This window comes from Ambystoma mexicanum, chromosome 6p (genome assembly GCF_040938575.1).
Source record: "Ambystoma mexicanum isolate Mex_15411 chromosome 6p, UKY_AmexF1_1, whole genome shotgun sequence".
NCBI lineage: Eukaryota > Metazoa > Chordata > Amphibia > Caudata > Ambystomatidae > Ambystoma > Ambystoma mexicanum.
The window spans coordinates 384,387,763-384,404,135 of NC_090935.1; the positions used below are offsets into that span (position 1 = coordinate 384,387,763).

A 16,373-nucleotide genomic window follows, 5' to 3' on the forward strand; every position below is an offset into this window, starting at 1 on the left:
ACCTTTTACAAAAGAAAATCCAATATTCAAAAAGCCAAAAAAAGTTTTGAACATATAACACTCATATTTCCAAACTTAAAATGGGTGAAAAAGAAAAACTTTCATATTCCATTAATTTTAAACCATACTCCCAACAAAAAGTAGAGACGACACCTTAATAAGAAACAGTTAAAAGGTTCCCATGTCATTCCATGATCTATCCTTAAAAAAAACAAATACAGTAGGCTTCACTTTTCTTATTTCTTCTCCCCAATATATTTTCTTAAATTCACAATCTGAATTTTACTGATCATATAGATAAACAATGAAGGAAAAAAATAACAGCCTAAAATAATCCAATTAACATTTTTCCATAACCTTAATCACAGCTATTGTCAGACCTTGTGAGTGCCCAGAAATTAACTGATTCCAAAAAGTATCTGGTGCATAGTATTTAGAACCAAAGTCGTATCTTTCAAAAAGCCTAGATCTCTCTTGCAAGGTACCCTTACAAACCATAAGTAGATGTTCAACTGACTGTTCCTCTGGGTTCTTGAAAATTTCACACAGTTGAATAGCGGAATCTCCCTTCCCTCTTTTTGCCAGCATTTCTCTCGTGTAAATTACATTTAACCGTAATCCCATGAATTGTTTCCTTAACACCCAGTCACAAAATTTCACCAAATATTGGCTTAGGTAGCCCAGCTTTTTATCGGCCTTCAACACTACATTCGTATTTGTCCCTCCCCAAACTGCCTCAATTGTAAGGATCCAGTCCATCTTGTCCCATTGCCTTCACTGGTTCTCGAATAGTGTTTGGGTTTTGATATCAGCTTTATCTAACCATTCCGAAACCAGACAATGTAAATGTGTTAACATTTTTGATCTACTACTCACAATATGTGCATTTACATCTTGAAATAATGTCCCTTCTTAAGCCAGTGTTATTAACCGAAAAAGTTAGATTAACTTCCAACTCATTTGAAAATGTAAAGATCTTCGACCCAAGCTCAAATCTGATGTTTGATATCGAAAGACTCACTGGAAGCCCCAGAACACTCTTCCAAAGCTGACCTTCCCACCTTTGCCAGTTCCCGTTCCATAGAAGGGGCTTGGCTTCCACACCGTACGAGGTAATTGGTACAACTTTTGCCTGACATTTGATAAATGGTATGATCGAGAATCTGCATAACTCATCACATTTCTTTTCATTTGGGCAGCCAATTTTGATAGTTTCGTAGTGAGATCTTGCTCTACTTTGCATGCTGCCGGTGAAGCATAAAGCAACCCCTCTACCCTTTCAATGCTCTGACCTCCAAGCCCCTACTTGGGGAACACAACTTTTTTCCCTGTGCCTAAACACCAATATCTTGGACTTATTGGGATTCATGGATAGACCATTTTCTTTTCCATAACAGTTTAATCTATTGTGGAAATGCTGCAGACCGATTTCCGTCTTGTCAAGCAAGACAACATCGTCCGCATATGCAAGCCAATGGATTTTAACCCCATTTAGAACCGGGCTTGCCAGGGCTGCTGGTGCCACAAACTCTCCCATGTCGGCGAGATAGAAATTGAAGACTAGGGGGGCCCCTAAACAGCCTTGCCGAACCCCCCTTTTCTATCATCAATGGGTCAGAGAGGTGGCCCTCCTCATCCGAACAAACTCTTCCTGTTGTGTTTTTATGTAATTCAATGAGTATCCCCAAGATCCCCTATGGGATGCCCCATGCCTTCAACTTCCACCAAAGCCGATTACAATCTTCTTGATTGAAAGCTTTTGAGAAGTCAACCCATGCTCCATAAAGCTGCTGGTCCCCCTCACTATCTGTATTTTCACTCAGTAAATTCAATACTACATCATTTAATGCTGTAGAAAGGCCCTTCCTGAAGCCTGTTGGGCACTTCTACAGGACCCTTGATGTCTTTTCCCTGCCTTCCACTTCCCCTATCAAAATTCTCATAAAAATCTTGCTCTCGATGTCCAGAAGGCCGATCAGGCGGTAGTTCCATGCAATCGCCCCCCCTCCCCCCTTGAACCATGGTATAATAATCGCAGACTTCCATGAGGGAGGAAATTATGGTTTTCGCAGATTTTCCCTAAAGAGGCAGTTCAATAATTTGGCCCTAAAGTTTGGTTCATCCTTCAAGACTTGATATGTCAGGCCATTTGGCCCTGCTGCCTTGGAAATCAATCCATTCCCAATCGGATCAATAATAGTTTGTTCATCAAAAGAGATTCCATCTCTTTTCCTTGTTGCAAGAGAAAACTCTTTTTTGTTCGTCACTAAAGACCTCCGTTAAATAGAAGGTCCAGTCTTTAAGAGACTCTTTCCCCCAGCAGTTTTAACATAGTTTCCCCATCCTGTTGTAGTCTCCACATCTTTCTGGATACAGACCAACTTTTGTATGACTTGGTCAAAGTTCTAGCCTCGCTTTTACGTCCCTCTTCACAAGTTTTTGACCTTTTCAACATCTGGTTTAACCTTTTCTTTGTCGAGATGGTTTCTTCGTCAAAGGAGTGGCGTAAAATCTGTTTCTCACCTCCTCCGCTCACTGAAGGTGGGCAGACTATCCACACAAATTTGACGAAGTTTTCAGGCTGTCAATTTTCTATTTGGGAGCTCTCTGCTATTTTCTTAAGGAGGCTATTAAGCGCCTTCCATCCCCATTTATATTTTTGGAGACAGACTTTGCCTTTCCTACTAGAGATTGAATGCATACATTTCCCTAATTGATTATAGGAAAGGTCTTGAAAGGTTAGTACTAAGCGAAAATCATCACCATTTCCACTCTGGGCTACAGACCTGATGACATAGGTAGGTAAATCAGCTGACAAAAAGAAGTAATCCAATGTGGAGAACACTGTTCCCTGTGTTCTAGTTGGCCTTGCAGGGATATCTCCCGGCAAATTTCCATTAGCTGTTTCAAGCCCCCAACCTTTAAAAAACTCTACCCAAAGTCTTCCTTTCTCAGATGTTCTACACAAGGTATTTTTCATTATACCTTTACTAAGTGGGAAACATTGCAAATTCAAATCGCCTCCAAGGATTATAGAACACCTCTAAACAGTGCCTTTAATTTTTCCAACAATATAGCTAAGTTGGCCAGAAAATTCTTTTGAGAAGACCAGGCGGGGTTCCAGTATATATTCACAAAAACCACCTCCATAGGTCATTCCTGTTGTCTAAAGATGGCTTTACATGCTTGAATACCCTTAGTGGTATCTGCTATCAATACGGCCACTTTAAATACAGAATTTCTAAAATCCATCAAAAGACCTCCAGATTTGGAAAATATTGTGTACCCCTCTATACTAATTGCATTAACCAACCACGTTTCTTGGAGCATCAAAACATCCCCACTACTAAATAGATAATCTTTCATATCCTTGGTGGTAAATGTATTTGGACCCCACATGTTCCAACAGATCACCTTTATGCCTGAATTGTTAAAGTGGTCTCTGGTCTACTCCCAATCTCTGAAAGACTTCTGTCAAAATTTGTGGCAGCATGGAGAGGGAGTTAGTTTGCATCTGTTCCTCTTTTTCTTCCAACCTCTTCTGTGGGGTTTTACAGATTGTAAAGGTGTCTTTTCATACCCCGCTTTGGATGTCCATTTAGACCTTGATTTAACACCATTCCCCTTAGTTTAGAGGTGCAGACTAACAAGTCTCGTTTCTCTAATTCATTCCTCGCTATCCAAATTGCCTCAAAATACTACCTTGACGAAAGGCCAACTTCTACCGCCCTAGGGTTAGATAGATCTGGGAAGATAGACCGTATCTCTCCCCTGCACAGAGATTTTATATTGTTTTTATTTCTCTTCAGGGACATCCAGATTATAGGAATTGTGAATGCCGAGGGCCCTTTGTCCTTTCTTCCACCTAGTCAATCTTCTGCCATCTGGTTTTTATGTGCCTTGAGTGAATCTTCCTGCGAGTCCTCCATTCTGATGTTTTCCCTTCTCCATTCAATGTCGATTCCAACATTCTGGATTTCCCTTCTCCCCTTCTTGTTACCACACGATCATTTGATTTCTCTGTACTCTTTTCAGAGCCTTTCAGAAATATAGGTGCTATTTTACAGTTCTCAAAATGTAAATTACTTCCCCTCTTCTGGATGGATTGATCTTCCAGCCCTGATGACTACTTCTTTATCAAAAAGATTGGGGCTATTGGTGGAGCCCTTCTCTGCAGTTGATTTGAATTTGGGGCTAATTCAGATCTTGAATCCATTCCACATTGTGTCTCTTTGAATACCTATGCATAAACCCTTTCTCTCCAATAATCCCACTTACTTGAGTATCTGTTTGAAGTCCCATGTTCAAGTTGAGAGAGCCAGTACTCTTAGAGAGTTGACAGTTCGGAGGGAGTCTCGTCCTGTTGCAACCTTTTTAGGTTCTTCAAAGGGATTTTTCCTGAATTATTTGTTGTCGGAGAGGCAGAATGCAATATTTCGCCTCTATCTAGTTCTAAATCTGACAGGACTATTGACAATGTTTTCAGTAATGCATTTATCTCCGATTTGTTTGATTTGGATTTTTTTGTTTGTTTTTTTGAGTTTTTTAAAGTAATGCAATTTCTTTGAGTCTTCTTTCTCCGTGCTCCTCTCTTCCTCTCCTTTTTTCTACTACGAAACTGGCAAGAATTAGTTTCCTCCACTTCTACAATAGATGCATCATTATCGAGTTTTGAACGATCTTCCAAGCACAGTCTATCAGAGGGACATTACTCCTGGATCCCCCTCATCCATGTCTGCCAGTCTTCTACATTCCTCCAGAACTGAGTCAGGTAATTGTGTGTCGTTGAACTGAGGATTAGGTACCTCTTCCGCTTTTTCCTCTCTGCACCTTCTTATTTCTGCTGACACTTCCATTAGATGAGTCAACATGTTCTGCAGGAGAGTTATACTTATAGCTTCATTTTTCTCTTTCCCGAGTGCATCTTGTTGTATAGCAGAGATATATAAACCCAATTTTGTGGTTTCCAACCTAAGCTCTGTCAATATAGGGACGGCAATGGTGTTTATTGCATTATTGCATCCTGTCACTGAAGAATCTATAGAGGCCACTTTTGTTAATTCCAAGAGTATGCCCACGTGGGACTGCACTCCCCTCCCCCCAGCAGCTCAAAGACTGACACTAAGAAGCTACGAACATAACTTAGTGCTGAAAGAGTATTCTCGTTGGACTGGAATGATCCCCCAGATCCGAAATCTTGCTGAGGAACATAAGAGCGTCCTTCACCTGTACCACTTTCCTCTAGATCCAACACGTCTGCCCTTATTCTATTTGGGCTTTTTTCTGTGATTGAGATTTCCAATCTTCCGACCTCCATCAAGGATTCCTTCTGATTATCTGTCTCAATGGCCTCTACTTTCCTTCTTAACAATGATCTTCCCTTTTGATGGTTTAGCATTCCGTCCTCGTCGTTCATACTTTTACTTTTTTTTCTGTTTCCAAAATGATCTTCAATATTCTTCTGGATTTTTGTTGTTGTTATGGTGTACTCCAGGCCTCTTTTCCAGGCTTGTATAATATGAGCCGGGTCTTCCTCTAGCCCAGGATTTCTTACTGGGCTAATACATGTTGGTTCTGCATGTAGTTGGGCTTGTATTTTCTGTAGGCAAGGTGGCACAACTCCAGAACCCTCCGACACCATGGGCGAACTATTTTCACCATCACCCGATGTTATAGGTTGTTTAGAAGGTTCTTCCCATTCTGGGGCTCCATTGTCCTCTTGCAGCAGGTCGCTGCAAAGTTTCATTTCCATTATCCTGTGTCTTGTCCTTCTTGCTGGAAAAAGAATCTCTAGGCACACAGACTCTCCACCGTTTTCCCAGTAAAGATTGCTCCACAGCTGCCCTGCGGGTAGTATTAGCAGACGGGATCAAAGGGACCGAGTCCCAAAAGTCTCTCAGTCCCAATCTCTGTTGTCACATGCGTGAGTTTACCCCTCGTGCAGCCACACACTCAAATATTCCCCACGGATGTCCCTACGCTGTGCTCCTGCGCTATACTTTACAATAGGGCAGACACGTGCGCAGAATCGATGTGCGCTCGTGCTGCAATAGGCAATAGGCAAACCAAGCCTTACCTTATGCGTTCTCACAATTGTTAACGTATTAAAAAGGTGCAAACGTTTATTTTCAGCACACTGTCCTGAAGGAATATTTCAAGTTACTTACAGTTGGTAGGAGGTAGATCCTCTCTATGATCTAATGACGCCAACTCGACGAACAGAAACTCCTCGCTTGTTCGACTCAGGGTTTACGCCGCAAGGGCGTTAGGGGCGCGGTTTTATGGCTCCTGCGACCACAACAACTTCCGTGAGCCTTAAGGGTGCAGCACACGAAATACAAGATGTCCAAGTGTGCTGGCAATGCCCAGTCATAAAAACAGCAGTATAGGAATAAAAGGAATCCAAAAGCGTTGCCTTTCTTTTAACACTTCCAACAGCCGAACAGAAGCTCCTCGTCCTTTCGACTCAGGGCTTACGCCGCAAGAGAGTTGGGGGCGTGGTTTTATAGTCAGCTGCTCCTGCTGACCACAGCAACTTCTGTGAGCCTTAAGGGTGCAGTACACATAAGCAAAAGCCTCCACTTCTCTGTACGACGTCAGAACTGGTTAAAAAACAAAAGCAACATCTTTGATGGTCCATAGAATATGGACTTACAAGATGAATTTTCCCTAACACCACACACAACCAATTCCTTGGGTTTGAACTAACTGATGAACACATTGTTTTGACACCAATGGGTTATTCTTCTAAAACAACTTCCCAAAGGGGGATTTCTATGAAAAAACAACCACATTTGATTGATAAATTCTGGTAAAGATACATTTCTTACCTTGTCTTCACATGCTTCATCTAAGATTTCCAGAGCTTCAGACGAGACACTTTTGCTCTTATCGTACAGCTGTGTCACCAGTAACTCAATGCCCCAGTTACTGAAAAACTCAACATTGGCCCTCAGCAACACTCTCAAGTGCTTTGTTGCATAAAGTCTGCAGCTCTGAAAGGGAAAAACAGTCAGATAACAAAAAAGACTAATGCATGATATAAGATTAGGGTTAAGAACAATGTTAGCAATACAATTGGTTACTACTATTTACATCTTAAAGTGATATAGGGCATGCAACCCCTTGTTTTTCTCCTTTAATTACTTTAATAAAGACAAAAAGTAAGATTCAAAATCAACCACTAGATGCCAGAAAATAAAAGGCATTTGACTGTTAATATATTCTTTAAACATCTATGTACAGAGCATTAAAGAAATAAAGATACATGTTTTATGCTAAAATAAAAAAAGGAGGGAGGGAATAATAAATGTAAAGAAGAAAATGTTAAAATAACAAATGTTACATTGTAATGAATATGAACAGTAATGAAGAAAAACCAATGAAGTGAAGAAAAAAATATATACATTTCCCTTTGGTATAAAAGGAAATGCATGTGCAAATTGTTTTTTTGCAAAATGTAAATAGCCATAGGAAACGGACAGGTTAAAATGAAAGAATACCAACTGTACCCAAAACAAAGCAGTGCCTTAAAAGAACTCCTTTTCAAATAATATAGTTTCACTATGAAAACAAGCGTTAATCCATAATCCAGATTTCCTAATTTGCGTATTCTAGGGACACTTTTACGGCCCTTCAACTTTTTCCACCCTTTTTCATTCCTTTTCTTTTTGTGGTGGCCACAGGGACTTATCCTGATATACCCTTGTCATTATTTCCCTATATACCTTATAGAAGGTGTAGTGCTATTGGGTCATCAATTATGTGCACAGTCCCAGGGGCGCCTCACATGCATCCCATTTCTGCCCTAGAGTCCTTGTGTCACTGTAATTCGGATTTAGGGAATAGGTTGGTGTTGGCTGTGCTTTAATTTTGGCATCACCAAGGGTGCAAGCCATTTTACCATAGTGGTAGCCACAGGGGTACCAAACGATTTTTTTAAAATCCTGCTCCCATCGATTTTATTGTCTAGGGCTTTCCTTGGACTAGCTGACCACGAGGTAGTCTCAAAATGGCTGTTCTGACCATGTGGGCTCTTTGTTAGCCCATCATGGCAGCCTCCACATTGGTCCTAACTGGTTTTGACAAGTTTAAGTCCCTAGTATAGCCCTCTCACTTCCTGTAGAGGTGGATTTGGCTGTGTGGCAGTCCCAGTGACCAAGCAGTATGGTTGTTCAACCGAGACTCAACCGTTTTGATTGACTGGCTGGCCTGAGACAAAGTAAAGATATCAGTGGGGTGTTTAGATTCTGCCATGTCCCCAACTCACTCGCTTGCTGCTGTGTCCACATGATTTGGCGATGGTAGGTCTGCTGAACTACCAAGGGGGTTTTCCTACTGATGTCCGATGTTTTGGCAATGTCTAAGGCCCTCACTTGGCAACACTTTAAACATGCAGTGGCTTGGCCTTATACCGGTTTGTTTTTTTTGCCGCCAGAAGTCCAGTCTGGGTTTCCTGGAGACTGTTTTGAGGCCGTCTTAATGCTGTATACCACTGTTTAACACAAAGAGTTTTTGCTGGGCTGTGGGTTGTAACAGGTGCTCAGATAAGTGCTGCAAGTTCAATTCTGTGCTGAATCGTCAGTTTGGGGCATCCAAAGTTGCCACCAGATGTTGTGCTCATCCTGGGATCGTTTGCCGACGTGCTTCTGCTTTTTGTTGTTCGCCCTGCTACAGGGTGTCTCTTTATTTGGCATCTCTCTTCTCCTTGCAGATTCCCTCACCAGATCTTTCACTCGTGGCTTGAAGGTAGATATCTGTGTAGAACCTCTGTTTCTTTTCTGCATTGCTGAGGGCTTTCATTGGCAGAGCACCCATGTCCTACAGAAGTGAATCGTGTAATCCGCACCTGTGGAAAAGAGCTGTTTACCTACCAGATTGTTTTGGATCCCTGTAGTCCTTTTCTGCCAAAACTGCTGACTTGTGCAATAATAATGAAGCGTTATTTATATAGCGCTTTCGCCAAAGCACCTACAACTTGGGGTTCTAGGAAGGGTCATTTTTCACGATATTCGCTCTTGGGGGTTCCCATCGTCCGTGGTAGTGACCCCTGGAAGCATAGTCCTAACTGCAGTTCCCCATATACTTGCATTGGGGGGAGGTCCTGTTGTGCATCTTTGTCAGCCATGGGCCTTCTTCCGAACATTGGAACACTTCCCTTCGGTCTAACTTTTTCCATCATCTCCTATGGAACTTTGAAATTACACTAGAACTCTCCTTAATGTGATACTGAGGTACTTACCATCCCCTGCATATTTTGTCTCAGTCCCCCTCAACCCCAGTGGTTCAGTGAGCATAGGGCCAGGTGTCACTAGGATTGTACTTACCAGTGATTTGAATTTCATTTTTAAAATCAGCCCTCTCATTTCTGGTATGATAAAAAATACTGATAGTTAACGCCTTTATCATAGTAAATAGCAGTTATTGAATTGTTAACGATTCTTGTAAACATTTTGCTCAGCTTCTTTGGGGCTTTAATGAACAAACTATTTAGCTCTTGGTAATGTTCTTTCTGATGGACGTTCTTCACACGGATTCCTCATCTCTGATATCTAAATCCCAGAGCAGCTGCTCTTCAGAAACATTTGCACCGCCAGGGAGCTCAGCAAGGCTCTGCATGATGGCCGTACAAGCTCCGCACCAGACATGACTTCAGGGGCAGTAGATATAGAGGAGCTGCGCCCCATGACTTCTGTTACACCCTTTTTTCCCTAGCACTAGGACTTGGAGGGATTGGAGAACCAAGGTGTAACTGGCTAACTGCCAAGAGGGGCATATTGGGAGGGTACAGAGGAATCCATGAGAGATACACCCATCGGCAAGAAAATTAGTGAAAGGTAAGTAATTTTTTCTTCTAATGGACTCCTTCCTCCCACAGATTTCCTCATCTTTGATTGACTCCTATAGCAGTACAATGATCAGGAGGAGGAAAGAACAAGTTACTTACCTGTAACTCCTTTTCTCCAGCATGGGTCTGGCATGGATTCACATGCTCATGAATATTCCCCGTCAACAGGCTCGGAATCCTCAGTAAAAAAGAAAGCAGTTTCGCTTTAGCCTAAAAACTCTTGGGTCTCTTCGATAACAGATGAAATCTAAAAATCAGTGCACACCTTTCTTCCCCCTTCCCCTGAGCTCCCCCCTCCTATTTCCCCATTCCCCCTCTTGTAGAATTCAAATGAGTGCCCACACTGAAATGTCTCAATGTAAGGTATACTGTGAACAAACGCGGTATTGTGAGGCAGTACTATATTGAGCCACTCTCAATCCACCAATACATTAGACACAGGTCTGTCAATTGGCAGTTTCTTGCTACTTTGTACCCTATCAGCAGACCTGGTCAGAATATTCTGCTGTCTTATAGGTCGCTTCAGAATACTATGTCCCGTTTGGGCACAATTCGGTATCTCTTTAAGAATGGATATGTGGATCCTTTAAGATGTTGCCGTATTATGGAATCGAGGGCAAAAACACTGTTACGTTGACTTTAGGACACTATGTCCCATTTAGGTACAATTTGTTGGGCTTTTTGAATGGTTGAGGGAGATGAGGTCCCTCTTAAGATGGGCCCATATTAAGAAACCAAACGCAATTTCTTACATTGTGTTGTTAACACACTGTCTCAAGTGATGGGGCTCCCACATGATCCCCGTTCATATCATCTATTCTCACATACTTGGTTTCTGGATAAGACTTTCTGACACAGGACGCGAATATCAAAAGACACGGCTAATCAGAGCGGAGGTACGCACAGAAAGGCGATTGATTAGTCAGCTAATGTAGTTATATGGGATACATTACTCACCGTGATCTTATTTCAGATGCTTGTATCTGTTTAGATTCACATGCTATGCATAGGCCGACATCTAGTGGAAGCTACAGAGTATTAGAGGAGTTGTTTTCGAAACTTGAAAAGGGACGTCGACAGGGTGTGCCAATAATACTATCCCTAGTGTGATGTCCACTGTACCCATGGTCCTTCACGCGTCGAGGTCCAGCAGATCGTTTTGTTTCTGACATGAGGTAGCCTGAAGTGTATCGTGAGTACAAGTGTATCCAAGCAGATAAATATCAGAAGCTCATATAACTATGCACCTTCTCCCAGGAGAGGACGGGTGGGCGCATGTGATCTAAGCAGATACAAGCATCAGAAATACAATTAAGGTGAGTAATGTATCCCTTCTGAGGCTTGTCGAATCTGCTTAGATCACATGTGTGCATAGATTAGCGAGCAGTGTTAGGAGAAGGTGGTGAGTTGTGAGAAGGTTCATTAGAAAACAGATGTTTTAGAACCACTTGTCCTACCTGTGTATCTGTCTTGGAATGTGTGTCAATGCAGTAGTGCTGAGTGAAGGGGTGTACTGAGCTACATGTAGCTGCTTTGCAAATGCTGTCTAGGTGGACATTTGCAATGAATGCCAGAGTGGCTCCTTGTGGAGTGAGATCTTGGCGTGAAAGGCAGTGTCATGTTCGATAGGGAATAGCACAGTTGTATACATCTGACTAGCCATCTGGAGATGGCATTCTTGGAAATGCGGTCTCCTTCTCTGCCTGGTGCTACAGAGAAAAACAGTTGATCTGTTTTCCTCAGCTGTCTGGTCTTGTTTACATGTACCGCCCTCCTTACATCTAGTGTGTGGAGTTCAACCTCAGCTGAGCTGGTGGGGTTCTGGAAGAAGGCTGGTAGCTCAATGGACTGGTAGCTCAATGGACTGGTTTACGTAACATTTCGAGATGAACTTATGGAAAACCTAGGATGAGTGCTTAAAAACAGTTTGTCCTTGTGTATGATAAAGAAACGATCCGACACTGACAATGCTTGTAATTCACTAACTCATCTTATGGAAGTAATAGCCACTAAGAAGGCCGCCTTGTAGGTCAGGTGCTTAAGACTGGACTTATACATCGGCTAGAAGGGTTCCCCCATGAGCTTAGCGAGTACTGCATTGAGATACCATACTGGCGTTGAGTTAGAAATCGGAGGGTGGAGTCGTTTCATTCCCTCCATGAATGCTTTAATGACCAGTACTTTCCACCACAATACTTTATTGTGGGAGGTGGTGTAAGCCAATAAAGCCGCCAGGTGGACGTTTATAGAGTTGAAGATTAACGCTGAATCTAGCAAGTGGAGCATATAAGTTAGAATGTGATATGGAGAACATTCCATGGGGTTTGTTTAGCCTGGCACCAAACTACAAATCGCCTCCACTAGTCGAAATAACAGTGCATAGTGTTAGGTTTTCTTGCTTCCTTTAGGATGTCTATACACCTCTGTGGCAGGTGAAGATGTCCGAACTCTATGACTTCAGGAGCCATGCTGCCAAGTTCACAGACAGGTTAAGATTGCACTGTTTTCCCCCATGCTGAGTGAGTAGGTAAGTCTGGCATGGGATCACACATCGGCATTTTGCGCAGATGTGGATACCATGGCTGTCTCTCCTACATGGGAGCAACTAGGATGAGCGTCACTTGTTCCCTGTGAATCTTGTTCATGAGAGGAGTGAGAGGAAAAGTATAAGCAAACCTCCATGACCAGTTCATCCAAAGGGCATTCCCCTTGGAGCCTGGTTGTGGCAACCTGGATGCGAAGTCTGGGCATTGCTTGTTTTCGCTTGTAGCAAACAAGTCTAGCGTGGGGTAACCCCATTGAGAGAAGAGGTGATTGTTAGGCAGAAACCTGTGCAGTTCCCTTAGGGACCACTGCAAAAGGCTTAAGACTACAGGTGTTGGCAGTAAACCCAATTGGTAGCACTCTGTACCACCCAGATTTACCTGGTAGCTGTGGCTGAGCAGCCAGTATATAGAGTATACAAGATAGGTACCAAAATACAGTAGCACAAGCAAACACTGACCAGAGCTTTGGTATCAAGTATATAATTATTATTTAAAGAAATAATCTAGCACTAATTGTAAGCAAGTTCAAAAACACAGTCACTATTAATATATATACATCCCTTATTCCTTATTAGACAAGTCTTAGTTAACAACACTTATTTCCAGACAGAGGTGAGCGCTTAACTAAAGATGGCACTCCAATAAGTTAAGAAAAAGGGAGGGAAAAGGTAGAAATTAGGAACAGCACACAACACAATACTTTAGAAGCACTCAGCAAGGCAGGAAAGTCAAACTCTACTTGTGAGCAAAAAGTTCAGAGGCCAGGCTCCCTCTTGGAGAGAGTAGAAAACCAATATACGCCCAAGATCACACAGTTTAAAAGGCTTGGAAAGTCTTGCAGAGAGTTTAAAAAGGAATCAGTTCAGCTCAGAAAAGCTCAGTTAGCCAGCCTAGGGCCAACCCAAGTGGTAAAATGAGGATTTACGAGACACCCCACACTGACCTTGCGAGGGAGGCCAGGCGGACATAGTACCTTGAAAGTGGAGAGAATCCTCCAGCGGGGGCAGTTGTTCCTGGCAGTGGATGCAAGTGGCGGCGTCATCCAGAGGACGAGAAGATCTCGACGTGGAGGAAAGCTGAAGGTCGTTGCACTGCCAGGGAAGAAACCAGCCACGGAGTTCTCCGGTTAAAAGGTACTACCCTTTTATTCGCAGTAGTGGAAAAACGTGGTATCCCGGTTGCCGGGGTGCTTGAATAGGCAAGGCGGCCACGAGATGATCCGGGAAGGCGAAAAGGCGGGAAAACTGGTTATCCCCACCAGGCAAAGGAAGAAGACTCTTCGGGATGAAGATCTCCTCTGTTGTTGGAAGAAGTGGTGAGTCGGTTCAGCAGGGCTCCACCGGTGGTGTCGTCGTTGCAGATCGCCTCAGCTTCTCCCTCTTCGGATTCTTTGGTCCTGTGGCGACGTCTGAAGTTCCAGTGCCCAAAGCCCTGCTTTTCTGCAGAACACCCCCATTCATCAGTCCTAGCTGTCACTCAAACATGCTAAGTGGTGAGCCGGGCGGCTCACCACTGGGCCAATCACACAAGAGTGCGACTTGAGTTGCTGAGGCAACTAAGTCCAGGGTGCCTAAACCCCCCCCCCCACACATCTTGTAGACCCACACAAAGTGGCACCACTTTGGGAGGCTTCTGTGGACCTTCGGAAGGTGTTTTTCGTGCTACACCCTTGCCGTCTTTCGACGTCTTAACCCTGTTGTGTGTCGATCCTGAACGAGATTGCCCAAAGGACCGGGACTCAGTGGACCATTCACGGGGTGTCGAACGTTGTTGAATATTCGACTCATCTGTCGATTGTCGACTGGGGCTTATGTGTTTTGTGGTGTGAACTTCCGCCGCCGGGTGTAGTCCCCACATCATGGCCACCGGCCTGTCCTGCGGGGTCGGGGGCCTGCACTTGAGTAGCTGAAGTTACTCCGGTAGCCTTGCAATCCCAAAGTACGGCGTTGCTGCCATCGCTGAAGGCTCTCTCTACCTCCATGGCCTCGAGTTGCCTGGTGTAGTGGGCCAAACGCTTAGTGGACCGGTCCTTCAACGTCTTAGGCTTGAAGAGCCTGCACGCTCGACAAGACTTTTCGACGTGGTCTCTCGGGAGAAATTTACCGTTACACTTAGGTCAAAACTTAAATGGTGTGTTTTCCATAATTCTGGGTTAAGGAGATGGCAGCCGGGCGAACAAAGTGTAGGAAGGGGAGAATATGCATTCTAAAATGGCCTCCCCCTCTCTCCCTACTGTTTGGGCTGAGACCTGTGGGGGCCTTCCAAGGCCGTACGGTCCGTCGCGATGGTCTCCGACGGCAGTATTCTTTCTCTTTCCTTGGCTTGGTGTTACGGCAGTCGATGAAAGGATAGAAAGAAAACCTATCGGAATTATAAAAAGTCAATGGCTTAGCGCCGAAAGGAACTCTGCTATACGCGTCCATCTAGCATGGTGGAAAAAAACTATCTGAGAGACTTCTACGTGTGAGGGATCATGGGTACAGTGGACGTTACAATAGGAATAGTATTACTGGCACGCCCTGTCGACATCCCTTTTCTAGTTTCGAAAACAACAACTGTAATACTCTGCAGCTTCCACTAGATGTCGGCCTATGCACAGCATGTGATCTAAGCAGATTCCATAAACCTCAGAACTATATACATACATACATATATATATATATCTCCATTATTTTATAGAAACGTCTCTTGGCGGTATGTGATGACACTCTGAAGAATGGGTTATTCTTGAGCACATAAAGGGAAGCGATCGAGTATCAGAGTCCTATACTCTTGGGATAAGAAGGTTGAGGTGAGAATGGCCCCACATTATAGAAATTGGAATATAATGATGTTAATAGTGAATTTACCATTTTTGCTCATCACTCCCAGAACCTTGCTCCCTGTCTTCATTTAAGATTGGAACGAGTTTAAGAGGCCAGGTAGGCTTGTTCAACACTATCCCCACCCCCCACCAAACCTTCCAACGTGAATGGGAGCCCGCCCAGTGAAGAGTGTAGAAAATATTACTTTTGGTCATATAATGGGAGCTATGGCGTTTGGCCTATTGTGCACGAAACACTAAGGCTTGTTCACAGTATGCCACAGTATTTACTTTGTTCACCCCCTACGACATTGATACAAGTGATGGGTGTAATATTCACAATATTTTCATCATATTGAACATGATATAAGTAGATACATATGTGTTATGAACTGTACATGGAACCCTGTTCTATTTATTGATTTGTTTTATGGATCTTCTTTTATAGTGTTATTTGCTCCTGAACAAGGGGAAAGCATCCCCCTTGTAGAGAATTTTTTGGCCTCCTCTTGTAGGTTACAGAATAAAGATGTCATGAATACTTTAATAGAGTTGTGTGCATTGAATATGTCGCTGGAGATAAACATGTAAACACTTAATGTGAATTAATAATATTTGGCTGATCTCAGCATTTAGGTGTGCAGGGGACAGTAGTGTCCATAGATTGGACACCTTTTGTTGTCTCTTCTAACCAATCACTGTCCTTTGGGTCATGCTGCCACCATCCAATGACAGGCGTCTCCCTAAGCTCCACCCCTGATGGCCATTTTCAGATTCGGTAGAGCACTTAAAGTGGCAGCATTCACAAAGAAGAGCCACATAGGGGAAGGAGGGAGGGTTTGCATGTGAATCCTTGCCAGAACCATGCTGGAGAAGGATAATTTACTTACCGTAATGTTCTTTCTATCGATTCTTCTCCAGCAGATTCCTCATCGGATAGATATCCTCCATCCAGCTCTGCTGCTCAGAAACATTGTTTATTTAATGTGATTTGGCGCTGTCGGGCTTTGGACGGGGGCCATCATGGCGATCGTCAGATCATCAAGCATGATGCATCAAGGACCTAGTTATCAAGGTGAATGGAAAACTGCTCCAGGCACCCGGCGGCTTACAGCAGGTTTACCAAGCCCTGTTGATTACGGCTCCGCCCTCAACTTCACCGCCATAGTTCCAACGC

General features: G+C 43.4%; 1 protein-coding gene across 2 annotated transcripts in view; it reads right to left on the bottom strand.

Annotated features, from left to right (window-relative positions):
- RICTOR (RPTOR independent companion of MTOR complex 2) overlaps positions 1-16,373 on the bottom strand; it is a 1,615,046-nt gene that overhangs the window by 642,872 nt on the left and 955,801 nt on the right. For both annotated transcript variants that reach the window (XM_069627164.1, XM_069627163.1), the window contains exon 23: positions 6,831-6,995. In XM_069627164.1, coding sequence (XP_069483265.1) covers positions 6,831-6,995 — 165 coding nt within the window. The remainder of the gene's footprint in view (positions 1-6,830; positions 6,996-16,373) is intronic.